We start from the raw sequence: 27,856 nt of genomic DNA on the forward strand, positions 1-27,856 counted from the left end.
AAAAAACAACCCAGAAGGTTCCCCCTGAAAAAAAAAAATAATAAAAAAAGGAAAAAGACAACAAAAGACCTGGTGTGTTATTTGTTCCAGACAGAAAGAGAAGAATTTCTTATTATCTCTCCTTATTTTCATTCCTTCATTAAAGTGCAGAGGACACACCCAGAGTTCCCATTGGTTGCCGGGGGCTGAAGGGAAGGAGATTTAAACTCTTGGGAGAAGCTGGAAGAGGCACACAGTGACTGGGAAACTCTCACCTCAAAGCCAGTAGTCCTTGGCTTGGCAACAGGTGTCTATAGATTTCTGCTTTGAGAAGACACAGCAGTTCAAACTTGCAGCAGGAGAAGATTAGCTTGTCAGTATATATTAAAAAGGTAAGAAAGACATGTATGCATTTTTTGTTTGTTTCTATGTCATTTTAAGTGATGCCTTAGGGAAACGGCACATCATAGCAATCATTTCAATTAGATTGTCAAATACATTATAATTATTTGAGTTGCCTATATTTTGTTTTAGTAGAATGGAGATTCAGTTATGCTATATTTAACTACAAAATACAAGTACTTTTCACAATGCAATACAATACAGGTCAGTGCTGTCAGTGTAGCTACATTGCAGGTCAACTACTCTCCAGTTATTTTTTCAATTAAATGTGAACTGCCTATAGCTAAAGTGCAATTGACAGCACCCGTGAAAATACTATTATGTTTCAGGTGTCAATCTCCTTCGAGTGGTATTGGGTACTCTTTTAACTATCACTGATAGAATCTTAAAACATTTTTTTTAAGGAAGGATTGACAAAGCATGACCATGCCCACAACCAGGGAAATAAAAAGCACTTCACTTACTGTACATTCATAGATAACACTTCCCTTATTGTACACTCAGAAATCTGATGCTGATTTCAACCGTTTTGTAATTGTATTTCAAATTTGACAATGATTTTTAATGAAAGATCATCATAAAACAGAACAGCTATGGCCAAAAGTTTTGCATCACCCTATAGAATATAGTAATTTTGATTCATAAAGTCGAATGAAACCTGCTGAATAATGTTATGTTAACATATTGAATTACATACCGCTTTATAGTTTTCATATACTTAATGAAAAACGGACAACATTTATGTGACATTTCAAAATCTAACATGAACTACTGTAGTACTGTTGTGGCTTCCGGTAGACTTTTGCAATATCATTTTGTAGTTTCATATATATAAAAATTTAGGTGATGCAAAACTTTTGGCCATAGCTGTTCTGTATCTAGTTTAGTAAAAAGCTATGCCTTTTTTTGTTTACCTCTTAAGTGTTTAAACCTGTACAGATTTCATGTGAAGAAACAAATACTTATAAACAGGGAGATGATCTGGAATGGTATTGGATCAGGAAAAGATTGTTGCTGCAACTGTATAGATTGCTTTTCACAGAAATATAGTGTCCTGAAGCCTGGCAGACAACAAGGCACTGCATGTTTGAGTCTGACTTGGTATAACTGAACTATACTGTATGCAATGGTCTGTATTGCAAAACAAGTGAAAGACAGGTTGTGCCTTGATATGTACTGACTATTCATTTCTAAGCCATTGCTGGATATTAAATAATTGCTGATTTCACTGATAGCACCTTTGTACACATTTGCTGGAAATAAAAAAATAAAAAAAGGATCAGTGAACTTTCTGTAAAATAGTTTACTTTCTATTCATGCAACTCACATATAATACATTGCTTTTAAAATTCAATAAATTAATTTAGGTTTATAATTCAAGTTTATAGAGATCTTTCCTCATTTTGCTATCATGATATAGATCTGTGTGCATTCTTAGTCTGGAATTCTAGGCTTTGATGCCTGAAACCATTTCAAATACTGCGGGACCCTAACCCTATTCAATCCTTCACTCATCCTGCTGCGTAGAAAAGCCAATGGTGGCTAGAAGGACTCACAGGAAGCTCTGATCAAATTAGTAGCAGATGTGAACAATGGCTTACATTTAACTCTGAACCCTTCATTATACATTAAAATGCTCAGTTAGCAATGCCAACTAAACCTTATCAAGATGGAATGGTTTGGAATCCAGTTGAAGTGACAGCTTTGTTTATTATGGTTGGAACTGCAATTTGCATCAGTTATTTTGATTGAAGTATAATTGCTTTCACACTTGTAAAATAGTGACACTTATGTAATACTGACCAAATGCTTCAGACGACATGTAAAACACAGTTTTAGAAGCTTGTATTGACAGATTTGTTTAAGGTTAATTGACTACTCGATATTTATACTCCATTTATATTCTGTGTCTTTGTTATGTTTTCAATTGGTTGCAAATTGGCTGAACCTGTTTTAAGACTAAGTTATTACTGTGGACAATAAGTTACATGCTAATAATGGCAATACATATTCAAAACCAGGATCAAGTTTAGAGATGCATGTTTCTCTTGCATTACAAACATGTGTTTACATGTTTAAAATGTTGTTGTCATATAAACCACATGCAAGTTATAGCATGAGCATGCCTGTTTGACTGACATAGTGGCAAAGTAGAACCTTAGTGTATTTCAGGGGGCTGGAGCCAGGACTCCTCCCCCATGTCATCCTGCAAAAATATCTGTCAGTCAACCTTTAATTACCTGTCAGTCATCCTATTTAAACCGTAGCCAGCTTCCTAATTCTCTTCTTGCTTATCAGTTTCCTCCATCCTCCCTTCCTCTCCACTTTGCTGTGTCACCTCTGCAATGGTCCCCTCGGGGGGCAAGTGAAGCTCACTTCCCGACCTTACAGGCCAACTATGTCGCCTCGCCCTCTGAGAGGAAGGTTCCTGCTGGCCAGAGGGACCTCACGGCCAAATAACTTTAACTATATTTCATTTTCCATTCTCCTGTTAAATCTATTCATTTGCACCCATGCCAGTCTCCCCCTTCAGAGAGCAAAGTTTGCTCCCAATTTTCAAGCTAGTCATTTGACTCAACCTATTGAAGGTATCTGTTACAGCTGGGGGGGTGGGGTGGATGGCCCTCTTTATGTGTTTATTTCTTATTATCTTTTCCAGTGCTTTTGTTCTCCCTGCATAGATCGCGAGGCTCTCCATGTGGCCTCAGAGTGTCGGCTGAGTCTGATCTCTCTCAACTAGACGACTCAGTAAGCCAGGGAGACCTTGCTTTGTCCTCCTAGTTTTTCCTCTTGGGGAAAGTTCCTTGCTTCCCAGCCTTGGAGGTCAATCGTTTCGGCCTCACCTCAGCGAGGGCAGTTCTCCAAGTAGTCAAGGGGAAACCCCTATTCTGTTACTAAGTCACAAGCACTTTGTCTTTATTCTAGTATCCCTTTACACAGGCCTGGCTCCTGCCTTGTCAATAGGTTCCAAAGGTAGGAAGCTGGTGTCCATACAGCTAAAACTTCCTTTGGAGGGTCTTAGCAAACTTGACAAGCAAATGAAGTGACTGTTTCGTAAAAAGTGAAACTTTGTAAGAATTCAGTAAACAGATGCCAAGGAAATATATATTTATAAAAATGTGAAGTTTAATATATCATTATAAGAAAGTTAAACAACTTGACTAAGAGAGTCTTTGTGATGTGAATTGGTAGCTAGAAAGCTAAAGTGATACATTTCTTTGCAATATGGTGGTCTTTGTAATGAGAAAATATTGCCTTTGATGTGGTTTATTAATACACTGATATTTAAAGCCTCCAGAAGCTCTCCTGGAAAATGGTGATCTCTGTTAATAGAAAGCTTGCGATGTTTCAGGCAGGAAATCTATAGTACAAGTGCCTGATACATTGGTTAATCTACAAGCCTATTACCAGCATAAATACACCAGTCTATATATGTATATATATATATATATATATATATATATATATATATATATATATATATATATATATATACACCTTATAGGTTAATTGGAACCGTCTTCTGTAATTAACATTTGAACCGCAATTGATAGAACTCTGGTGATGTCATATTTTACATAATGAATGGTTTCGTGGTGCTCCCAGCAAGCTGCAAGATTTGTGTATAAAATCAGTGGTTGTGTGGCGGAAGAATAATTGCCTTAGATTTTAAGCTAATTTTTCAGTTTTTTGGGGAGGAAATAAATACTGAATTTAAGCAGAAATAAGTTCCAGGCTGCAGATTTCCCCCAAAAGGTAAAAACTAAAGAGTCATATCAGTTTATTGTCTGTTTTTCTACCTGGTACATTCCCACCACCTTCAATCCATTCCTTTTGACATCTGATCTATTTTATTACACTTATCACGCTTATGCTTTAAAATACTGTTACCACACAGATACTATCCTTGGCATGCCTAGATGAGGAAGTACCAGCCTGATGCAGTGTAGATTACAGATGCAGAGTGTTAAACGATAACCCACTGCCATTGAGTAGTGCTGGATAAAGTTGTGCTGCAACTTTTGTACTCCGAGTTGGTTATCTATTGGGTAGGTGTCACAGGATGGCTTGTAGTGGTGACGTCAGACCCGGAAGAAACACACAGTACTGCGAGGTCAAATGGTGAATGCTCTTTAAACAGAAAACAAAACACAGAAAATAAACGGCACAATGGCCAAACGAACAGACATACAAACAAACGGTGGACCAACCCTAAACAAGTATCATGCAAGTCCTCTGGAATGAGTAGCATTTGTTATTGTTATTTTTAATTACTTATTATTTTAATTTCCTCTCCACACCTGTTCTCCACTCACGAACACACAACCCTGAGTGAGTGAATTGTGCAACTATTTACGCAGCTGTGCTGGGATTCAATTACTAATGAATTATTCACTTGGATCCCAGCATGTGAACTAATTAGTGCACTCCCTGTGCTCACATATTAATACACATTTTATCTGCATGTGATTGTGCAATTCCTGTGCCTAAATACAACTATATATTTTAAATCACTCGTGCTACACAGACCCATTTATATCCCGTGCACCACTATATCCACATATAACTGGCAACATAAAACACAAAATACACACAGGGGCGGGGCACACTGCCACAATAGGCTTTAAGCCAACTACTTGCCAAGCAATCTCTGTTAAATAACTACTTTAAATGTACATGGAAAACAAACTACTGGTATTGAAGCAATGAGCAAACGCAATGTGAGACAGTTTATTGCAAACCCAAAACCCAGTCTTAAACCAATACCCAAATTTGCTGCCTGTGGACTGGAAAGATACACTTTAAATATTGCAAACCATAGCAGTCGAGTCTTATAGTATAAACTGCCACATCACAAACCTAGCCCAGAAATCCTCACAATTAAAACACAGAAACCAAAAAAGCTTTATCTAATTGCGACACACCCTTTGTGAAGGAAAAAGGAAGACTTCCCAAATCCTGAGGTTGGCCTCAGAGCTTTATTAAAATACAGACTTTCAGGATTCTTTTTAGTCTTTTATTAAATACTCTTTTTTGTTGTATATATAATTGTACCTCCCCCTAGAAAAAAATGTTTTGGATGACATTAGGCAATTACATCATTTTTGTGTAAAAGTCTTCCACACCGTATGTAACTTTGGTGAGCGATTTTGTATAATTTAAGGCTGGCTGTATACTGTTTGGTTAGAGAATCTGCACATGTAAGATTCTGAGGTTTTCTATAATTACAGGGACTCTTTGGAGGACGTGCTAGTGGTGCTATTTTGATGAGTGCTCTAAAAAAGGTACTGACGCATGAGAGTAAATACTGGATCTTCATTTTTCTTACTTAAAATGTTCTTCCAAAGTTTTTGCCATTCAAATTCTCTTTAGCTAGTCCTAATAATAAGAATAAAGATCAGAATGTCTTGCATTTTATATTTCACCAGCCAACCGTTGTGATTACAACACTGTAACTGTAACTGTAACAAATCACCCTGGCATCCACAGGCTCATACAACTCAACTAAGAAAAAAAGAAACTATGATGTCTGATTCAGTTCAGGAAATGCTAAAGCACGAGTCACTTATCTAGGCCTACAAACAACATCTGATATAGATCAGGAGATAGACCACTTATAATATGAAACATAGATAGGATCCCTGCCCAAGGGTCTCTTTTATTTCATATGGGTGTAGCCAGCAGACATCAATACAAAGACAAGTTCAAAGACAGAGTGATAATTCTATTAGAAAATAGGACAGTAGAGGGTGTCCCATGTTTGATCACAAGGTTTACTTTGATTGAATCTGTGGTGGTTCTAAACCAGCCTTGTTGTGAAATAGCAGTTCTGAAATCTAATTGATTTAAGGTGCTGTGTTGCTTCAGTTAAGCTCAACTTGTTTTACTTTCAGGCCACTGAATGAGAAGTATCTACATTTGTACCTTGTGAAACCTCCTTTTTCACACCTGTATGACGATCAGCCTGAACCTGAATGAAATTTACAAGACAGACTAGTTATTTAGGATTGCATATATCAGGGCATATAAAACACAGAAGTGGGTGGTATGTTGTTGTGTCTAGTTCCACTTGAGGTATGAAAACTTTACTTTCTTATCAGCCTAACATTACATGCTTCAAGAGTGCATTATGCAAAACATAACCACAAGCAGCTTGTCTTTTCAAACTTTGAACCTTATTTGCACATGGCTGACATTCTAAGCCATTTCCTCAATCCTGTCTGTCAACAGTGTTACACAGGCCTTCTTAACATCTATAACCAGGGGTTTGCAGTCACAGCAGAACATTGAAAGATGTATGAGGGTACCCTCCCAAAACAAGGACGATTTATATTATCTTTAGTGACAGGGATGGATCACATTCTATTTTGTTGTGCTGGCTTCCTAGAGAACAACTATTGCTTTTCTTATTCAAGCTGGTCATTTTTATAGTCTCAGTTGTCAAAAGTGTCAGATGAATCAAGTGCTTGTGAAAGGTACTGTTTTTTGGTACTAGACTCTAAAGTGCTGTAGCACTCTATTGAAAGTACTGCTGTAGCGCTCTATTGAAAGTACTGCTGTAGCGCTGTATTGGATACTAGCACTCTATTGATCCACATAGATAAGATAGAAATAGCTTGGTATCAGCTGCAGGGCCATCTGGAGGAAGAAACTAATTCTGAATGCACGTTACCATGTCTGCAAATATGTACATTATAATAATAATAATAAACTTTATTTTATATAGCACCTTTAAAAGCAACATCTCAAAGCTCTTTACAAACAAACAACAGAAAATAAAAACAGTCATAAAAATGCCTTTCTATAAAAGTAGGTTTTTAAGTTAGATTTAAAAACATTAAGAGTGGCAGAATCCCTGATCTCTTTAGGAATGGTGTTCCAAAGTTTTGGGGCATAACAACAAAAAGCCCTTTCGCCCATAGAACAGAGGTGAACAGAGGGAACTCATAATAATCCAAGATCAGTTGAGCGAAGGTTGCGTGAAGGGGTGTAGACTGATAAGAGATCAGATAAATACTGTGGAGCCAAACCATGTAAAGCCTTAAAAGTAAGAAGTACAATTTTAAAATCAACATGAAACCTGACAGGCAACCAGTGCAGGGAATTTAGAACAGGAGTGATATGATCCCTTGAACGTGACCTTGTCAGGATACGAGCTGCTGAGTTCTGACCGTGTTTTAATTTGGACAGTGTGCTTTTGGAGACGCCTGCAAGCAGAACTACAATAATCAATCCTCGAAAAAACAAATGCATGAACCAGCTTTTCAGCTACAGAAGCAGAAAGCATAGGTTGCATCCTAGTGATGTTTCTAAGGTGGGAAAATGTTGCCTTAACAGTATTCTGCACATGAGGTTCAAAAGTTAATCCAGGATCAGAAATAACTCCCACATTTCTCATTTTGGATCTTAACTCAAGCATAGTACCATCAACTGACAAGTTTACAGCATTGGTTTTACGTAACAGGTGGGCAGTGCTTAGCAACATAACCTCCGTCTTATCACAGTTAAGATGCAGACATTTTTGTGACATCCAATTCTTAATATCAGAAATGCAATCAGCAAGCACAGAGGCAGCAACATCAACATCAGATTTAGTATGTGCATAAATTTGGGTGTCATCTGCATAAAAATGATAATTCAGGCCATGTAATCTTAGTATGTGACCAAGGGGAAACATGTAAATACTAAATAGTAGAGGGCCCAAAATTGAGCCTTGTGGGACACCATATGTTACCAGCCCAACCTCAGAACTAAAACCACCAAGAAAGACAAAGTGTTAACGCCCAGTAAGATAAGACTGAAATCATTTTAGTGCAATGTCACAAATGCCAAACAAACCTTCTAACCTATCAAGTAGGATAGCACGATTTACAGTGTCGAATGCAGCACTAAGATCCAAAAGAATTAAAATTGATAACACCCTGAGTCAGCTGCCATAAGAAGATAATTTGTAACTTTAACACGGGTAGTTTCAGTACTGTGTAGTTGTCGAAAACCAAATTACACAGGTTCATAGAGTTTATTTGCAGTTAGATGCAATTTAATTGCAAAGTGCCAGCTCGCTCTAATATTTTAACGAGACAGGGCAGATTTGAGATGGCACGATAATTATTAAAATTATCCAAAGCCATGTTAGCTTTTTTAGGCACTGGAGTGACTGTCATCGTTTTAAAAGCAGCTGGCAACACGCCAGAGCTCAGGGAGTCATTTTAAATATTTAACACCAAGGGGCTAAGATTTGCAAGACAAGAATGAAACAGAACAAAGGGAATAGGATCCAGTAAGCAGGAGGTGGGTTTCATTCGAAGGACAAGATCATTAAGAGATTCAGAGGTAAGCAGAGTGAAACAAGAAAGAGAGGACCCAGCAAAACCAGGCAAACTAAAAGATTGTACAGAAGCATCATGAGAGGAGGTGAGAATGTGCTGGCGAATGTTATCAATCTTGGTTTTAAAATATTCTAATAAACTGTTGTATAACTGACATGAAGCTGATAAAGTAATGCAGAAGTTAGGCTTTAACAACCGATCAATAGTAGAAAACAGGTATCTGGGATATTACCTAGATTATTCTCAATAATATTTGAAAAATAGCTAGATCTGGCTGTTGCCATAGCATCCCTATATACAATCAATGATTCTTTCCACATGTGCAGATGCACCATTGAACCAGGGTCCCGCCACCAATGCTCTCCTTTACGACAGTAAGCCTTAATAGAGCGCAGTTGGAAGGTATACCATGGAGCACAGCGAATATAATTGACAGACCTGGTCCCAACTGGGACCAGGGTGTCAAAAGTATTTACTAGGGAGCTATTGAAAACCTGCACCTTTTCCTCCAGTGTATTAGAGTCAGAGAAAGCAGAGAGTGAGTAAAGAACAGAATCAGAGAACCTAGCACGGTCAACTGAATGTCAGTTTCAAAATTTTACTGAGCGTGTAGGGATAATGCGAGGGACAGTAAGTTCCAAATCAAGTAAAATAGCCATATGGTCAGATATACCCAAATCTAGAATAGTCAGATGGAAAGCAAGATGGCAGTTATTAATAACTAAATCCAATGTATGACCTTTGTTATGCGTCGGAGTATGAACAGACTGAGTGAGACCAAAGCATTCCAAAAGAGCTAAGAATTCCACTGCCAGATTACAATGTTCAGAGTCAGTGTGTATATTGAAGTCACCTAGGATTAGAATCTTGTCGAACCTAAAACACAGCAGAGATAGTAAGTCAGAGAATTCATCTAAAAAGTCAGCATTTTGTTTAGGAGCTCTATAGACAGTAATAACAAGCAAAGGCTGGGGAGCAGGGATTTTTAAAAATAGACATTCAAATAAAGTGTACTTAGGGATAGGAATGAGGCTCAAGCTGAATACTAGCTTATACACTAAGATAAATCCACCTCCACGGCCAACAGAGCGGCATTTTTCAAATAACCCAAAACCAGTTAGTACAAGTTGAATAAACAAAAAATTGTCATTTTGTTTGTGCCAGGTTTCAGTCAAGCATTACAATACCCACTGCCACATTTTTTTTAACCTCATCAGATAACATTGATATTTTATATGCATACAGTATGCATTTGGTTGTTTGGTTGTGCTTAGAGCAGAGGTCTGGAATGGGGAAAGGAGTGTTTTTGAGGGATTTGAATGACAGCTATTTTGTAGTGAATGAATGACAGTTTACTATCTAGTTAAGCATGGCATGAAATGTAATGTTTGTATTTTCTTTTTTCAGGTAGGATTTATTTTCTAAATAGGACCTTTTTCAGCATAACCAGCTCTGCAGGATTTTATAATGACTCAATCAATTAGACCTCTCCTCCTGCTGGGGGTGCTGTGTGTCTGCAGCGTTCTCATCACTGCTGACAAACCAGCCCCAGACCAGACAGGAGATCATGAAGTCACCTTCAGACACATCTATAAGATTGACCTGCCCACGTCCTCTGACTGTAAGGTGGAGTTGGACTCTCTCCCAGCCAAAGACGAGGGTACCGAACCTGTGGCCACTCCTGTGGGCCTGGATGCAGACAACAACATGGTCTTCAAACACAACATCCGGCTGCATACACCCAAGTGTGACTGTGGTGCCTCAGAGGCCTTCAAGTCTGTGCTGTTCAGGCTGAACCGCTTGGAGGGGGAGGTGACCTACCTGAAGGACCAGTGTTCCCAAGGCTGCTGTGGCGGTGGAGCAGGTAACATCATTGACTTGCATGACATTGTTAAAAAGAAAAGTGTCAAAGATGCAATACAAATTAAAAAGGTGATTGTAATTGACTGTTAGACAAGTCTTCCTGGACACAAGCATGAAGTATTGTAATAGAGTAGTGAAAGACAATTTTCAGTCATGCACTGCTGCTGAGATTAACTCCAACCCTCTTCCATAGGGTTGGCTAGTCTGTGTAGTGGGCACGGGACCTTCAAGCGGGATACATGCGGCTGTGACTGCGATGAGGGCTGGGAGGGTGAGGACTGTTCCAGGCGTAGCTGTCCAAACGAGTGCAATGACAATGGGCGGTGTGTGGATGGCAAGTGCATCTGCTATGAGGGCTACACTGGTGTGGACTGCAGCGAGCAGCTCTGCCTCAATGATTGTAGCGACAAGGGCCGCTGTGTGGACGGCAAGTGCCAGTGCTTCTCCGGCTTCACAGACGAGGACTGCAGCCAGCGCACCTGCCTCAACGACTGCAGCAGCAACGGGGAGTGTGATGACGGGGTCTGCATCTGTGAGGAAGGATTTTTTGGGGACGACTGCTCCCAAGGTAAATGTAACATATGATTAGATATGTTTACCTGTTCACATGTATATGTGGTCATCACCAGATGCAAGTTTGGAAGACTTCCTACAGTTCTAACATTTTGATAGTAGGTTGAAATCATCATGTATCTGAGGTCAATCTACTGTATTAGAAACACACTACTTGTTAACTGCTTGTAATGTGCAAAAAGAGAATATTTTCATAACAGACAGCATTTAAATGAAAGCTAACAGTTTTAAAAGGAAATGATGTGTCAATATTTTACTACTACAATATGTATACTACTACCTAGCTTCAGCTCTTTCAGAATAATACATATTATTTAATGAATCTGTCTTGTTGAGAGATGTCATTACTTCTGACACTTTTCCTGAAAATCATTCAGTTAAACAGACAGATTGTATTTTAATGGCTATAGGCGACAATGGTTAAACATCAGTTTCGTGACCAAAGTAGCTCCTCACTAGACGAATGACCCATTTGCCTTAAGGCAAATAATTTCCACATGGGGTGAGGTGTTCAGTGTATGGGGACCTATCCTTATAATTCTTACTGCAGTATTATTATTTATTATTATTTATTTCTTAGCAGACGCCCTTATCCAGGGCGACTTACAATCGTAAGTGTTACAATACAAGTAATACAATAAGAGCAAGAAATACAATAACTTTTGTTCAAGTGTGACAAACCACAATTCAATAATACAGCAGATAATAGTGATAATTACATTAGGATATGCAGTAAACAATAGGTTAAAATATGTATAGTCAACCTAAGCATTTCAAGGAAACAATCAGGGCAAATTGATATTTTATCTGATAGAAACTAAGCAGCTACTATGCTAGTCATATGCATGGTGATCGGAGTCAAAGCGATATTAGGATATTAGCTCACCTTTTTAAAAAACTTTTATATTGTTCAACAAAAAAATGTATGGAGCTCTCTCTTTAATGTGCCTCCCAGAGTGCTGCTTGGGTTTTTTATTTCTCAAGATTGTTACCATTTCCTGACGTGGCAGTGTGGTGCCTCAGGCTACCTGTTTGCTGTTCATTTCAATCTCAAGATGAAAGTCAACAAAACACGAATCTCGGAAGAGTTCTAAATGGCTGCATCTCTAAGGAGGCCTTTAATTTACCTTTTTAATTAAATGAGATCCCAACCGAGTTGCCCTGTATCTTTTGTAGAAGCATGTAGCCTAGAATGAGCCCTAGGGAGTAAAATTACTTTTCCACAAAATCATGTTTCTTATAGCCATGGGGTAACTGGCACACTGTGACATTTCTTTTCCTTTTCCACTCATATTTAATGTAAGCATTTTGAGCTGCTGTATCTGAGTAGTTATAGATAGAACTTAATTAACACTAAATATGTAACCTAATTACTTACTACTGCTGCAATAGCAATAGCATACCTATTTGGCTTTGACGTATGTACATTACAAATAGAAAGCAATACTGTTTTAAAAGTTATTAATATTGAGCAGGATTGTGGGGCACTAGAGCGTTTAACAATTTGTACAGTTAACATGATTATGCAAAAAGGTCATTCATGGCTTTGTCACTTTGGACAATGGCTTGTGGTCACCAATAATGCACAACTCCTTATAAAGTATCCTTTGATACCAGTATCAAATGTGGTATGCCAGCTTTGGTCACCACATTACATTCCTGAGTGGCAAATTTCAAAGCAGCTGGACAAACAACTCCTAAGAAAGCCACTTCTCCCAGCATAAGCTTAGCTGTGTCTATGTGTATACTGTCTGATTTTTTATTAAAGCTGCAGATGCATGGGAATCTTTTTTGTTGGTTTTAGGTTCAACATCCCCAATTCAAGATGTATTGAAATCTGTTGATTTGTGCACATTTACCAATGAGAGTTCCCATATTAATGAGTGACTACTTATGACTTTATACCCCTAGGGTAAAACACAAACTAAAACCAGAATCCAAATCTATTTAGTTGTACAATAGGTAGCAGTTAAAAAAAAAACAACATAAAAATGGATTTAAAAAAAAAAAAGAAATAAAAAAAGATCCTCAAGTTTCGTGATTTTGGATAAAGGGGCGTTTCTGTAATTCTTTTGGCCCCTCAAGATTCCATTTCTTTAAAACTCCAGATCAGCACAATCCACATGTGGCACCCCTGCTTTCATGCATCAGTAGCCTCAGACACCATGCCCTCGGGTAATCCCCTCATTGTAAAGTGTGCAGCAAATCAGATTTGAGGAAGGTAGTATGTTACCCATTACAAATGTTCTTTCTCTTATGTGGTCTTCTTCCAGTACTAATGGGACACACATGATAACACAGCAGAAGCCATTTGATATTCCACTTCTAATGAACAGTAAAGAAAGGGAAACAATAAAAACCGTCACGAGTGTCAACAGTGTGCATTAATTGCTGTGATAGCTGCACGGTCTCGCTTCAAAGTTTGCCATAGGCATGCATTCTAAATTTCACGTTTGAGGTTTAAAGAGGTTTAAATGTTTTTTGAGCCAGCAAATTTGTGTCCTAAGTTGAATAAAACTTTTTTTATGATAATAATTGGTGTACCAATAAGTGGCATAAACTAGCATATTAACTTAAGAAAACTAAAACAGTTTAAAGTGAAGTGGTCTAGGTGAAGATGCTGGATGTTTTGTATAATTATAGATTACCAGTATATTTAAAGCTTCTGGTTGTATCAGTCTTGATTGTGCCATAACTTCCATATTAGCATACTCGGAACAAATAAAACACCAGAAGCTTCACATGTTGATTGTAATTTCATTTAATAGTCCCGAAAATGAATTACATTTTACAATCATGATGAACATTGGTTAAGAACATACTGTAAATCTTGATTTTGCATGGCTACAAAACATTCATGAAGGAATCTGTCAGAATTATTATTTTTCTTTTCCCATTGTCAGGTGTCATTAAGTGCTTAAGTGTGCCTGTGAAATTTTAGAAGCAGATATTACTCTCCTTAGCTGTGTGCCTGAAAGATTATTTGGACAAAAATGTCTCATCAGCGGAATCCCTACCCAGACTTGTGTAAAGGCGCGCGTTGAGTAATGGAAATGTAGACCTATTGAATAAGTAGTGCATCTCAATGGGAAAGCCTGGTTCCGATTAGAAGGAAAGCTGAGATTTTCCTCACTTTTGTGGTCACCAGTCTCCATTTCACTTTTATACATTTCTGTTTTTTCTTTAATATTATGCCTGGACTTCTCCCCTACAGTTCTTTACTTTCTCCTAAGCCACAGAATAACATTGCAATGGAAATTTCTTCCTCCCTTTGCTGCCTGTCGCCATGATTTAATTTTGTTTTTGAAAAGTCTGTTTCTGACGTTTTCCCTTTGATCTAGGCAGAAACTGAATAAAGAAGTCTGGGTAAAATATTTTGATTTTTAATATGTCTTTCAAATAATAATAAAAAAAACATAGCTGGACAACATTACATTATTTTCTGTAAACTAAAAACATTGACTTTGATTTGTGCTACAAACTTGTCATCTTTAAACTCTACATTAAAAACACATTTATTGTTTTCAATCTATTCAATCTAAATAAATATTTCAGAATTTCACAAACTTGCTTTCGAGTTGGACCCTAATAAATACATAAACAATACAGATTTTTTTCAATTAAACAGAAGGGCTTATTCTTTATTGCACTAACTATAGATGTGTTGTTGGGCCCAACATTAAACAAAAGCTTTTTTTTGTAATGCTCATTTTGGTTAATTAAATGAAGTTTTCAGTTTCTGAAAACCCTTTTCAACTGTTTTACAAATCACTATGATTTCAACTGGTTTATTAGCTTGAACCTAAGATAATGTTTACAACCTGTCCTTAAATAAAATTTTAAAAAACATTCTTAAAACATTTCTTAAAACAGTTTTCTGAATAATGCCCATTATATTTAAATAGCCAAACCTGCTTATTGAAGCCGATTATTGTGCCTATCTTGCAGTGCTCGGCCCCAAAGATTTCCTTTTAGTGAAAGCTTCTGAAGAATCCCTTTTGGTGAACTGGGACTATGTACCTGGTGCAGAGTACTATCTCCTCACCTATTACCCAGAGGGGGCAGAGGGGAATATAAAGCAGATCAAAGTGCCAAAGACCAAGAACTCCCACCTCATCACCGGCCTAACTTCGGGTGTCAATTACATCATCAACTTATACACATTCATAAAGGATATCTCCAGTGAGCCAAGCAATTTGGAAGCCAGCACAGGTAACCATTTTATATCATGGCAAATACCTTATGTTGCATAAAGTGCTATCTGCATTTGAATGTGATATTTGAACCAGTCTCATTGGATAATTTGAATTCTCCAAATAATAATTATGTAATTTTCCTTTAATATTTATAATGTATATATTTTTTTGCCTAGATAGTGTCACCCAGTGTTTAATAGCCCTGCTGTTAAAACATTTGTTGGCACTTGAAGTTGCTGCAAGGTTAGCTTCTAGGCAAACACCTCATCATGTATGTTTTTCAACAAATAATCATAATAACAATTGTTGGTGTTCTATACACATGTGTGTCAAAGAACCATAATCTTTAAAGTTGTGCAGAGATTCATACAAATTTCTAAGGCTCTGTATGAAACTTTATACGTGGTCCCCAGGATTGAACAAATGCAAACCCATTGAATTTTTATTGCTTGCATGTTTGAAACTAAGCTCATAGTCTCACTGTTCATTTATGTTATGCATTGTAGAATTTTTTTCAAACAGGTGGTGTTCAGAAATCTTGGCTTTAAAAAGAAATATTTAAACAATACTTACTGGAAGTTGTTTGCTCTAAGTCTCTATTCATGTTTTAAAATATACCTTACTTTGCTATCTTATTTTTCGTTGCAGTGGTATCTTCTATTGACAGTGTCAAGGTGGTCTCTCAGATGGAGCACTCCATCCATGTTGAGTGGAAGAACCCTCCCACTGAAGTTGATTTTTTCAAATTAACTATTGTCAACCCAGAAGGTCAGGAAAATGAGGTCAGGGTTCAAATGGCAAAAGGAGTCAAAACCAGCTACATCATCAGAGGTGACTTTTAATTTTAACGTTATATAACTGCTCCTACTTGAAACTAAGTTATCCTTGCCAGTATTTTATTGTTACTATGAGTAGGCTCTTAGTCTGAAAAGCTGCAGTGGAGCAAGTACAGCATTAACAGTACCCACAAAGTTGCACCATCGTTGAAATGAAAGGACTGTCTTTGTCTGCTTTAACAAAACATATAGCTCTAGTTTTCTCTGTCTCTAGGAACTATTGCACCTTAGCTGATCTGTAGTGTAATTATCTTAAAATAAAGAAATGACTAGGACCACTAGAACATATGTTGAGGCCAAACCACTTATGACTTGAAATGAATGCTGAGTTTACTGTTTGCAGATCTTCAACCTGGCTCTTTGTACCTGATCAAAGTGCAGTCAGTTAAGGAAGATATAGAAGGAAAGCCATCTTCAGTTAACGGTGTAACAGGTGAGATCCAATCTACACTGGTTGTGTACTGAACTCATTTTCAGAATGTTTCTTTGAAAATAAAGCAACTTGCACATTGCAGTTTTAAGTTTTAAACTACCTTACATTTTATAAATTAAAAACACGATCATTTCAAATGTTACATTAAGTGATTTCTGCTTTCTTTTAAAATTCAAAATCATCCACAGAGTGCAATAAAGAAACTTGAATGGTTAGCAGATTGAACACATTAACATTTTAGCATTAAGACATTAGCCAATTAAACCAATGGGAATGAAAGCAGCTGAACCAAGCCAATCCAGTGGGTTTGCTGCTTCCTATTCAAGATCTAAAACACATAAGTAGACACATATTTATATATTTAGATTTTTAATTTTACATAATAAAGGATGTCCAGCTGTAATGAATAAAAAAATGCTACTTAGTCCAATATGTTGCACTATGTATTTCTTGTTATGTAAAACAAGTCCTGTTTCTCATTTACTGTACCATGCTCATACCTTTCTCCATCATACTTTACCACAATTCACTGGGTTTCCACTAAACCACAATTCATTTGGCACAGACTTAAAAGACAAGAAATTAGGTACTATCATAAAAAGCCATCTATTGTGTTACACCTCCTTTGAGGTTGCAGTTGTAACAGGGCTGAGGCTGGGCACACACCGGCGACCCCGTACACTGAAAATGAGCATCTGAACCACAATGCAAAAGAGCCGAGTTCATTCGCATTCGTGGTTTTAGAGATTTTTAATCTCAGCTCATCGACAGAGGACTCAGAATCAGTAAAGGCAGTGTGTCACACAACACTGGCCGTTACACAATGCAACGTCAATTACATATTAAAAACCTTCTTATGCAAGCAGTAGACTGATGAACCCAGCAGTCGGGCTAATGAAGACCATTTGTAAATTGCTCAGTTGCCAGAACAGTAGGCTGATATTGTAACATAAACTTTAACAGGATATCCTGTTATTTCTACATGCCAAATAAAATGACTTACTGCGCCACTGATCACCGCCAAAGGATTATGTGAGTAATTTAACATGTCTTGCTGGTTGCTGATACAGTTAATTCAAATTCCATACAGTAGCCGAATTACGTAATTGAAAGCAGATGAGGCAAAAAAATAACAAACCGTTATGGAAAACATTTTCTACCATTGAATATGATACCCTGACAATGTTCAGCCCTGTCAAACTGAATGTGCACCAGCAATATAAATACAGATTGTCATTACAAAGTTGTCATTTTCTGGAGACTACAAACCACAGGTTGTACTGGTAATCTCTCTCTTCCAAAACAGCTATGCAAGAAGGGTTAATGACTTGGTAATTTGTTATGACTGTGCTTGTGTAAATACTGATTGTTTCTGGAGCTTTTTGCATATATATCTATATATATATATATATATATATATATAGTAGTCTCCGCGTATAGGAACACCTCCTAAGAGAACACTTGCGGTGTAAATACTCCGCCTATAGGAACAGGAACTTCGCTTAAAAGAACACCTTCTTGGTACCGATAGCGATTCATTCACAACGGATACAGTACTGTTTTGTAACCCGATAACTCATGATCATCAAACTTAAATTAAAACGGTTTACAGGCTTTTCAAAAGCGACTTGTTATCGCCAGAGTGTCTTGAGGCAAACTGATTGTTTTTTTCAATCTTTCCCGAACCACTTTTATTTATCATTGACTTGTTTTGTATTCTGATTTCCACGAGTGCACCTCATCGCTACAAAATGGCATGTAAACAAACGGTGAAATGCGCTGCTGTTTCTCTTGCTAGAAAAAGTTGGAAATTGTTCGACCTCTTGAAAAAAACCTGAATCAGACACAAGTCGCCAAGCAATTTGGTGTTTCCTGTTCTGGTGAGTTGCTTCACCATTCTGTTAATTAATTTTGGCGTGTGGCTTGAATATTGCTCTTGTACATGTAATATATATGTAGGAGGTGTTCCTATACGCTGAGACTACTATGTGTGTGTGTGTGTGTATGAAACTGTGTGGAACTATTTCAATGTATCAAACTCCTTCAAACAGAATTATGGTACCTATAGTCAGAGCAAGAACCTTTTTGCATTCGAAAATTCAGAATTCTTTTTTTCATGGTTTCAGAAAGTTGGACCTATTAAATACCTTCACCGATGGCTTTATATGTTATTTGCTATTGCCACACACATGCACAGTTTTGGGTCTGTGCGTAAACCACTTAAAGTAGTTGGGAGACACTTTTATTCCTTATAAAACCTCTAATTTCAGAATTGTAGAAAATATCAATGCCACAGCATTTTTCTTTAAACAGTGCTAGGGCTGAAATGAAAGATTTGCTTTTCTAAGCAGAGCTTGTAAATTTATGAAAACTCATATATGCTACTGTGATTTATAATAAGAGGGGACACTTTAAAAAATATGTTTTGGCAAGAAATTGGTAATCCAAAAGCATACAATTTATGGAGGAATGGAAGGGCAGTAAATAATCATTTATTTTAGTGCTTCACATTAAATTTAACACTGTTCTTAATTAACATGCATAAATGTAAACAGTCAATGTATAATAATCAGCCCTGACCGGGTGGGGTGGATAACAAGGGAAATTTTATTTATTTAATTGAACCTAAAGTATCAATTAAACTTGCAGTAAAATGGCACAAGAGTTACTATCCCTGTTTCTGTATGAGCCGCGATACTGAAGCTACAAATGAAATGCTTTTCCTGTAAACAACTGCTACATAGAGCTGCTAAGGGATGAGCTCAGGAGACCAGCATGTTTCTTCAGCCTTTTACTGCTGTGATCAATGGTGTTGAAATTCACTCCTCTTTAGACATTGACAGCCCCACTAACCTGGTGACCAAGAGTGTGACAGAGGACACTGCCACCCTCACCTGGAACAGGGTGCAGGCTCCCATCGACGAGTACAGGATCAGCTACACCTCAGCTGATGGGCAAAGCCAGGAGATCTCTGTGGGGGCAGACAGGAACTCCCACAAGCTGACAGGCCTGACACCCGGAGTGGAGTATACTGTCTACATCTGGGCTATGAAGGGAAATCTCAACAGCAAGAAGACCTCCACTACAGCTATCACAGGTATAATTGGCCTACAGGGATACAAACTTGGTAATGCTAAATGAAGCAAGTTGGGCATGGTACTTATAAACCAACTGTAAGTTTACATAAGGATGTTGGTAGATATACAGTAGCTGTGCCTTATCTGACCTGTTGAAATTAGACATGTGCCAAATTACATTAGGGTAAATAGAGACTAGCCATATATAGTAATCTCTAATGCATAGCGATTAAATCCAGTTTTGCATTTTACTTATGTATCTCGGTCTGAAAGGCTCTGGATTTGCAGCACTGAGAATGAGGTCCATCTATTAAACTCCCAAATCCGTTGGGGGAGTGGTAGGCAAGCTATCCCACACAAGATGTGCCAATGTGCCATCAGGGTGGCTGGCCTAAGCTCCTACTGCATCAGCGGAAATCCAAAACCACCAACTAGCTGACTTTTCAATGTGAAAAGTTCAAAAACCATACAAAGCGAGTAATCCTTTAGAAAGAAGCTCATGGCATTGCTTGAATGCACTGTACAGAGTTTGGGATATATTACATAGCTTACATATTCTATAACTATTGTGCAAAGTGCAGACATAATCCAGTGATCAGGTGTTTTCAAATGTGCATGCTTGTTTATTTTAAAGATAGAATAGCTTAGGGTTTCAATTCTCTAATATTTGTAGAAGTCACATTTCTTGACTGTTCTGAAGTTTGATCTAAAGATCATAATGACAAGCTGATTCCAAAGTTGACTCTTTTTTATTAATATTATGAATTAGTCATTTAGCAGACACTTTTATCCAAAGCGACTTACAGAGACTAGGGGGTAAACTATGCATCAAAACTGCTACTGCAGAGTCACTTACAATAGGACCTTGGTTTTACGTCTCATCCGAACAATGAGTTGTTTTGAAATGCAGTTGTTAAACTGACTACTTCACAGAGATTGATGCCCCCACTAACCTGGTGACCAAGAATGTGACAGCGGACACTGCCACCCTCACCTGGAACAGGGTGCAGTCTCCCATCGATGGGTACAGAATCAGCTACACCTCAGCTGATGGGCAGAGCCAGGAGATCTCTGTGGGGGCAGACAGGAACTCCCACAAGCTGACAGGCCTGAGACCCGGAGTGGAGTATACTGTCTACATCTGGGCTATGAAGGGAAATAGCAACAGCAAGAAGACCTCCACTACAGCTGTCACAGGTAACTGGCTTGTCTTGAAATCAGTGAGGTTCAAGGCAAAGTCAGGTTAAACAAATATGTTTTACATTTAAAAAGTTGGAATGAGCTGGATTCTTAGACATTCAAATCCATCTTCAGGTAACAGCAGATAGCATGGTCTGTGGATGTTAAAGGCTTTGCATGTATTGAACATTGTGAAGCTAAGACAATTAGTTTGGCTTCCCATGATTTAGTATCCAGCAAAGCTTTAGAATTAAGAACTAACTAAAGCCTGGAAACTGTAAATCCGAGAAGCCTTGAATAAAGGGAAAGACAACTGGAAAAAACATATGCATGAAGCAGCAACTATAATCTTTTGCAGGGGATCTCAGGATTTGTACTCAGAGCCTTCTGGCTTCAAAGATAGGACTACCAGATGAGCTAAAGAATAAGCTCAAATGGCAGAGCTGGCAGGAGTTATATATTTTAGCTTGGCCATCATAGCAACCCATCATGAGTTTTAAAAAGCGTCCTGAATCCACTAAGTCTATGCTTGCATGGTCATAAAGACCTTATATCCAACTTTGTTTGTAAGTTGTCTGTAAGGTCCTAATGGCCAAGGAATCATGAGTGTCAAAAGGCATACTGTCAAAATGATTCCAGTTTTTAGAAAGCTGATTAGGGGAGTATGCAATTTGTTAGCTAATGAGGGGAACCAATCACCAAGACCTCCAAGAGTTCACCCACAGAAGGAAATGGTGCATGTACAGTACTATATGAAAGCCCAGAAGCAGGGTTAATGTTCCTGGGGTTGAAAGAGAAATAGATTTTTTATTTGACTGTACGAAAATGAAAACATGGCTGAAACCTTGTTCAAAGCCATCTTCAGATGACAGCAGATAGCATGGTCTGTGGGTGTTAAATGCTTTGCATGTTGAACTTTGTATAACTATGACAATCCACTTGGCTTCTCTTAATTTGATATGCTGCAAAGCTTTAGAATTAAGAACTAATTGAAGCCTGGAAACTGTAAATCCCAAAAGCCTTGAATAAAGGGAGAGACAGCTGGAAGATATAATATAATATGGAACACACAACTCTGGGAGCAGATGAGCAGCCTCCATGCCAGAGAAGCAGTCATCTCTAGGACAAGCAACACCTTCCTGAGAGGCTGGCATGTTTTTCCTACTGCATTCCACCATGATCAGTGTGATCAATTGAACTTCACTGCTCCACAGAGATCGACGCCCCCAGTAACCTGGTGACCAAGAGTGTGACAGAGGACACTGCCACCCTCACCTGGAATAGGGTGCAGGCTCCCATTGACGGGTACAGGATCAGCTACACCTCAGCTGATGGGCAGAGCCAGGAGATCCCTGTGGGGGCAGACAGGAACTCCCACAAGCTGACAGGCCTGAGACCCGGAGTGGAGTATACTGTCTACATCTGGGCTATGAAGGGAAATCTCAACAGCAAGAAGACCTCCACTACAGCTGTCACAGGTAACTGCCTTGTCTAGAAATCAGTGGGGTTCAAGGCAAAGTCAGGTTAAACAAATATGTTTAACATTTAAAAAGCTGGAATGAGCTAGATTCTTAGACATTCAAATCCATCTTCAGGTGACAGCAGATAGCATGGTCTGTGGCTGTTAAAGGCTTTGCATGTATTGAACTTTGTGCAGCTAAGACAATTAGCTTGGCTTCCCATGATTTAGTTTGCAACAAAGCTTTAGAATTAAGCACTTACATATTCTACAACTATTGTGAAAAGTGCAGACATAATCCAGCGATCAGGTGTTTTCTAATGTACATGATTGTTTATTTTAAAGATAGAATAGCTTAGGGTTTCACTTCTCTAATATTTGTAGAAGTCACATTTGTTGACTGTTCTGAAGTTTGATCTAAAGGTCATAATGACAAGCTGATTCCAAAGTTGACTCTTTATTATTAATATTATTAATTAGTCATTTAGCAGACACTTTTATCCAAAGCGACTTACAGAGACTAGGGGGTAAACTATGCCTCAAAACTGCTGCTGCAGAGTCACTTACAATAGGACCTTGGTTTTACGTCTCGTCCGAACAATGAGTTGTTTTGAAATGCAGTTGTTAACTGACTACTTCACAGAGATTGATGCCCCCACTAACCTGGTGACCAAGAATGTGACAGAGGACACTGCCACCCTCACCTGGAACAGGGTGCAGGCTCCCATCGATGGGTACAGAATCAGCTACACCTCAGCTGATGGGCAGAGCCAGGAGATCTCTGTGGGGGCAGACAGGAACTCCCACAAGCTGACAGGCCTGAGACCCAGAGTGGAGTATACTGTCTACATCTGGGCTATGAAGGGAAATAGCAACAGCAAGAAGACCTCCACTACAGCTGTCACAGGTAACTGGCTTGACTTGAAATCAGTGGGGTTCAAGGCAAAGTCAGGTTAAACAAATATGTTTTACTTTTAAAAAGTTGGAATGCGCTGGATTCTTAGACGTTCAAATCCATCTTCTGATGACAGCAGATAGCATGGTCTGTGGCTGTTAAATGCTTTGCATGTTGAACTTTGTATAACTATGATAATCCACTTGGCTTCTCTTAATTTGATATGCTGCAAAGCTTTAGAATTAAGAACTAATTGAAGCCTGGAAACTGTAAATCCCAAAAGCCTTGAATAAAGGGAGAGACAGCTGGAAGATATAATATAATATGGAACACACAACTCTGGGAGCAGATGAGCAGCCTCCATGCCAGAGAAGCAGTCATCTCTAGGACAAGCAACACCTTCCTGAGAGGCTGGCATGTTTTTCCTACTGCATTCCACCATGATCAGTGTGATCAATTGAACTTCACTGCTCCACAGAGAGCGACACCCCCAGTAACCTGGTGACCAAGAGTGTGACAGAGGACACTGCCACCCTCACCTGGAATAGGGTGCAGGCTCCCATTGACGGGTACAGGATCAGCTACACCTCAGCTGATGGGCAGAGCCAGGAGATCTCTGTGGGGGCAGACAGGAACTCCCACAAGCTGACAGGCCTGAGACCTGGAGTGGAGTATACTGTCTACATCTGGGCTATGAAGGGAAATCTCAACAGCAAGAAGGCCTCCACTAAAGCTGTCACAGGTAACTGACTTGTCTAGAAATGTGAATGATAAGCGTTATCTCCCTCTCATCCTCTTGGTGAGATGTGCTGACCAGTAACAATTTAGAAGGACCAGGGTTCATGAAAAAGGGTTAGCCTGCAGAAGTGGGAACTGTCTGGCCTGGACATTCTAGACCAGGGAAACCCTGCAAAAAGGACATTGCAGTAGTCTTCTCTGGATGCCACAAAGCATGAACCAGGATTTTTGCATCCAAAAATGAGGAGCTAATTAAATTCTTGTAAAGTGGTGTTAGGAAGTCTCAGTGGCCATGCAAATGTGAGGGGCAAACGATAGTTAGGAGTCAAAACTGACTCCAACTTTGTTAAGAGTTTGTTTGAGTTGGTACTAGTGGATATATGCTGTATACCAGGATATCGAATTTTCTAGGTGATAAATATATTTATAAAAGCTTGGTACCAAGGTGTAGAAAGAGAGCTTCCACTCTCATTAAGGCACAATGAAAGAGCAGATTGTGCTGTTATCCATGCAATAGAAAGGAACAGATTTAAATGTTTTCTGTTTGACACAAGAACAAAACTCATACCTGCCCAGGAGGTAGCCAATGGATGTCAAAAAGTATGTGGCCCAAAAAACAGTAACAACACAACAAGCAGATTAACTGCCTTTACTTAATGGCTGACATCTCCTGGAACAGGCATGAGCTGCTAAGGGATGAGCTCAGGAGACCAGCATGTTTCTTCAGCCTTTTACTGCTGTGATCAATGGTGTTGAAATTCACTCCTCTTTAGAGATTGACAGCCCCACTAACCTGGTGACCAAGAGTGTGACAGAGGACACTGCCACCCTCACCTGGAACAGGGTGCAGGCTCCCATTGACGGGTACAGGATCAGCTACACCTCAGCTGATGGGCAGAGCCAGGAGATCTCTGTGGGGGCAGACAGGAACTCCCACAAGCTGACAGGCTTGAGACCCGGAGTGGAGTATACTGTCTACATCTGGGCTATGAAGGGAAATAGCAACAGCAAGAAGACCTCCACTAAAGCTGTCACAGGTAACTGGCTTGTCTTGAAATCAGTGAGGTTCAAGGCAAAGTCAGGTTAAACAAATATGTTTTACATTTAAAAAGTTGGAATGCGCTGGATTCTTAGACCTTCAAATCCATCTTCAGGTAACAGCAGATTGCATGGTCTGTGGCTGTTAAATGCTTTGCATGTTGAACTTTGTATAACTATGATAATCCACTTGGCTTCTCTTAATTTGATATGCTGCAAAGCTTTAGAATTAAGAACTAATTGAAGCCTGGAAACTGTAAATCCCAAAAGCCTTGAATAAAGGGAGAGACAGCTGGAAGATATAATATAATATGGAACACACAACTCTGGGAGCAGATGAGCAGCCTCATGGCCAGAGAAGCAGTCATCTCTAGGACAAGCAACACCTTCCTGAGAGGCTGGCATGTTTTTCCTACTGCATTCCACCATGATCAGTGTGATCAATTGAACTTCACTGCTCCACAGAGAGCGACACCCCCAGTAACCTGGTGACCAAGAGTGTGACAGAGGACACTGCCACCCTCACCTGGAATAGGGTGCAGGCTCCCATTGACGGGTACAGGATCAGCTACACCTCAGCTGATGGGCAGAGCCAGGAGATCTCTGTGGGGGCAGACAGGAACTCCCACAAGCTGACAGGCCTGAGACCTGGAGTGGAGTATACTGTCTACATCTGGGCTATGAAGGGAAATCTCAACAGCAAGAAGGCCTCCACTAAAGCTGTCACAGGTAACTGACTTGTCTAGAAATGTGAATGATAAGCGTTATCTCCCTCTCATCCTCTTGGTGAGATGTGCTGACCAGTAACAATTTAGAAGGACCAGGGTTCATGAAAAAGGGTTAGCCTGCAGAAGTGGGAACTGTCTGGCCTGGACATTCTAGACCAGGGAAACCCTGCAAAAAGGACATTGCAGTAGTCTTCTCTGGATGCCACAAAGCATGAACCAGGATTTTTGCATCCAAAAATGAGGAGCTAATTAAATTCTTGTAAAGTGGTGTTAGGAAGTCTCAGTGGCCATGCAAATGTGAGGGGCAAACGATAGTTAGGAGTCAAAACTGACTCCAACTTTGTTAAGAGTTTGTTTGAGTTGGTACTAGTGGATATATGCTGTATACCAGGATATCGAATTTTCTAGGTGATAAATATATTTATAAAAGCTTGGTACCAAGGTGTAGAAAGAGAGCTTCCACTCTCATTAAGGCACAATGAAAGAGCAGATTGTGCTGTTATCCATGCAATAGAAAGGAACAGATTTAAATGTTTTCTGTTTGACACAAGAACAAAACTCATACCTGCCCAGGAGGTAGCCAATGGATGTCAAAAAGTATGTGGCCCAAAAAACAGTAACAACACAACAAGCAGATTAACTGCCTTTACTTAATGGCTGACATCTCCTGGAACAGGCATGAGCTGCTAAGGGATGAGCTCAGGAGACCAGCATGTTTCTTCAGCCTTTTACTGCTGTGATCAATGGTGTTGAAATTCACTCCTCTTTAGAGATTGACAGCCCCACTAACCTGGTGACCAAGAGTGTGACAGAGGACACTGCCACCCTCACCTGGAACAGGGTGCAGGCTCCCATTGACGGGTACAGGATCAGCTACACCTCAGCTGATGGGCAGAGCCAGGAGATCTCTGTGGGGGCAGACAGGAACTCCCACAAGCTGACAGGCTTGAGACCCGGAGTGGAGTATACTGTCTACATCTGGGCTATGAAGGGAAATAGCAACAGCAAGAAGACCTCCACTAAAGCTGTCACAGGTAACTGGCTTGTCTTGAAATCAGTGAGGTTCAAGGCAAAGTCAGGTTAAACAAATATGTTTTACATTTAAAAAGTTGGAATGAGCTGGATTCTTAGACCTTCAAATCCATCTTCAGGTAACAGCAGATTGCATGGTCTGTGGCTGTTAAATGCTTTGCATGTTGAACTTTGTATAACTATGATAATCCACTTGGCTTCTCTTAATTTGATATGCTGCAAAGCTTTAGAATTAAGAACTAATTGAAGCCTGGAAACTGTAAATCCCAAAAGCCTTGAATAAAGGGAGAGACAGCTGGAAGATATAATATAATATGGAACACACAACTCTGGGAGCAGATGAGCAGCCTCATGGCCAGAGAAGCAGTCATCTCTAGGACAAGCAACACCTTCCTGAGAGGCTGGCATGTTTTTTCTACTGCATTCCACCATGATCAGTGTGATCAATTGAACTTCACTGCTCCACAGAGATCGACGCCCCCAGTAACCTGGTGACCAAGAGCGTGACAGAGGACACTGCCACCCTCACCTGGAATAGGGTGCAGGCTCCCATTGACGGGTACAGGATCAGCTACACCTCAGCTGATGGGCAGAGCCAGGAGATCCCTGTGGGGGCAGACAGGAACTCCCACAAGCTGACAGGCCTGAGACCCGGAGTGGAGTATACTGTCTACATCTGGGCTATGAAGGGAAATCTCAACAGCAAGAAGGCCTCCACTAAAGCTATCACAGGTAACTGCAATGCCCTTTAAAAAGTACAATAGAACGCATTCAAATTATCTAGTGTGGGTTGCCACACCTGATTTCCCTGCATTATGCACAAAGATCGGTGAAATATGGGGGTTGGTCGTCAGCATCCATGTTGTAGGATTATAAACTGTGCCCATCCTGCAGTCTTTAGACCTTGGACTCGCTGTAAAAAAAGGGAGGCCTTGGAGGACTATGGGGATGAATAAGGATTTAAGCATCTCAAAGCGTCAGGTATTAGCAAAGTTGAGCAATGTTTGTAAGCTAGTCCGAAAAAGTGTTGGTTACATATTAAAATAATGGCCGCAAATGCCTATGAATTCCAATGCATTAGCTGCTATTCCTGCTGTG

At 39.4% G+C, this 27,856-nt stretch overlaps 1 protein-coding gene across 3 annotated transcripts in view; it reads left to right on the forward strand.

Annotated features, from left to right (window-relative positions):
- Positions 1–237: 237 nt before the first annotated feature.
- The window catches only part of LOC117401662 (tenascin-N-like), a 35,847-nt gene continuing 8,228 nt past the window's right edge, over positions 238–27,856 (forward strand). Inside the window, exons 1-15 of one of the 3 annotated variants that reach the window (XM_059031667.1) lie at positions 238–371; positions 10,119–10,575; positions 10,768–11,142; positions 15,096–15,359; positions 15,992–16,174; positions 16,523–16,612; positions 19,446–19,709; positions 20,623–20,886; positions 22,083–22,346; positions 22,971–23,234; positions 23,701–23,964; positions 24,734–24,997; positions 25,464–25,727; positions 26,497–26,760; positions 27,227–27,490. In XM_059031667.1, the coding sequence (XP_058887650.1) occupies positions 10,179–10,575; positions 10,768–11,142; positions 15,096–15,359; positions 15,992–16,174; positions 16,523–16,612; positions 19,446–19,709; positions 20,623–20,886; positions 22,083–22,346; positions 22,971–23,234; positions 23,701–23,964; positions 24,734–24,997; positions 25,464–25,727; positions 26,497–26,760; positions 27,227–27,490 (3,685 nt within the window). In that variant the 5' untranslated portion in view covers positions 238–371; positions 10,119–10,178. The remainder of the gene's footprint in view (positions 372–10,118; positions 10,576–10,767; positions 11,143–15,095; positions 15,360–15,991; positions 16,175–16,522; positions 16,613–19,445; positions 19,710–20,622; positions 20,887–22,082; positions 22,347–22,970; positions 23,235–23,700; positions 23,965–24,733; positions 24,998–25,463; positions 25,728–26,496; positions 26,761–27,226; positions 27,491–27,856) is intronic. The other 2 variants (XM_034002449.3, XM_059031668.1) reach the window with 2 other exon arrangements.

Source organism: Acipenser ruthenus, chromosome 10, assembly GCF_902713425.1.
Source record: "Acipenser ruthenus chromosome 10, fAciRut3.2 maternal haplotype, whole genome shotgun sequence".
In the NCBI taxonomy this organism is placed as follows: Eukaryota; Metazoa; Chordata; class Actinopteri; order Acipenseriformes; family Acipenseridae; genus Acipenser; species Acipenser ruthenus.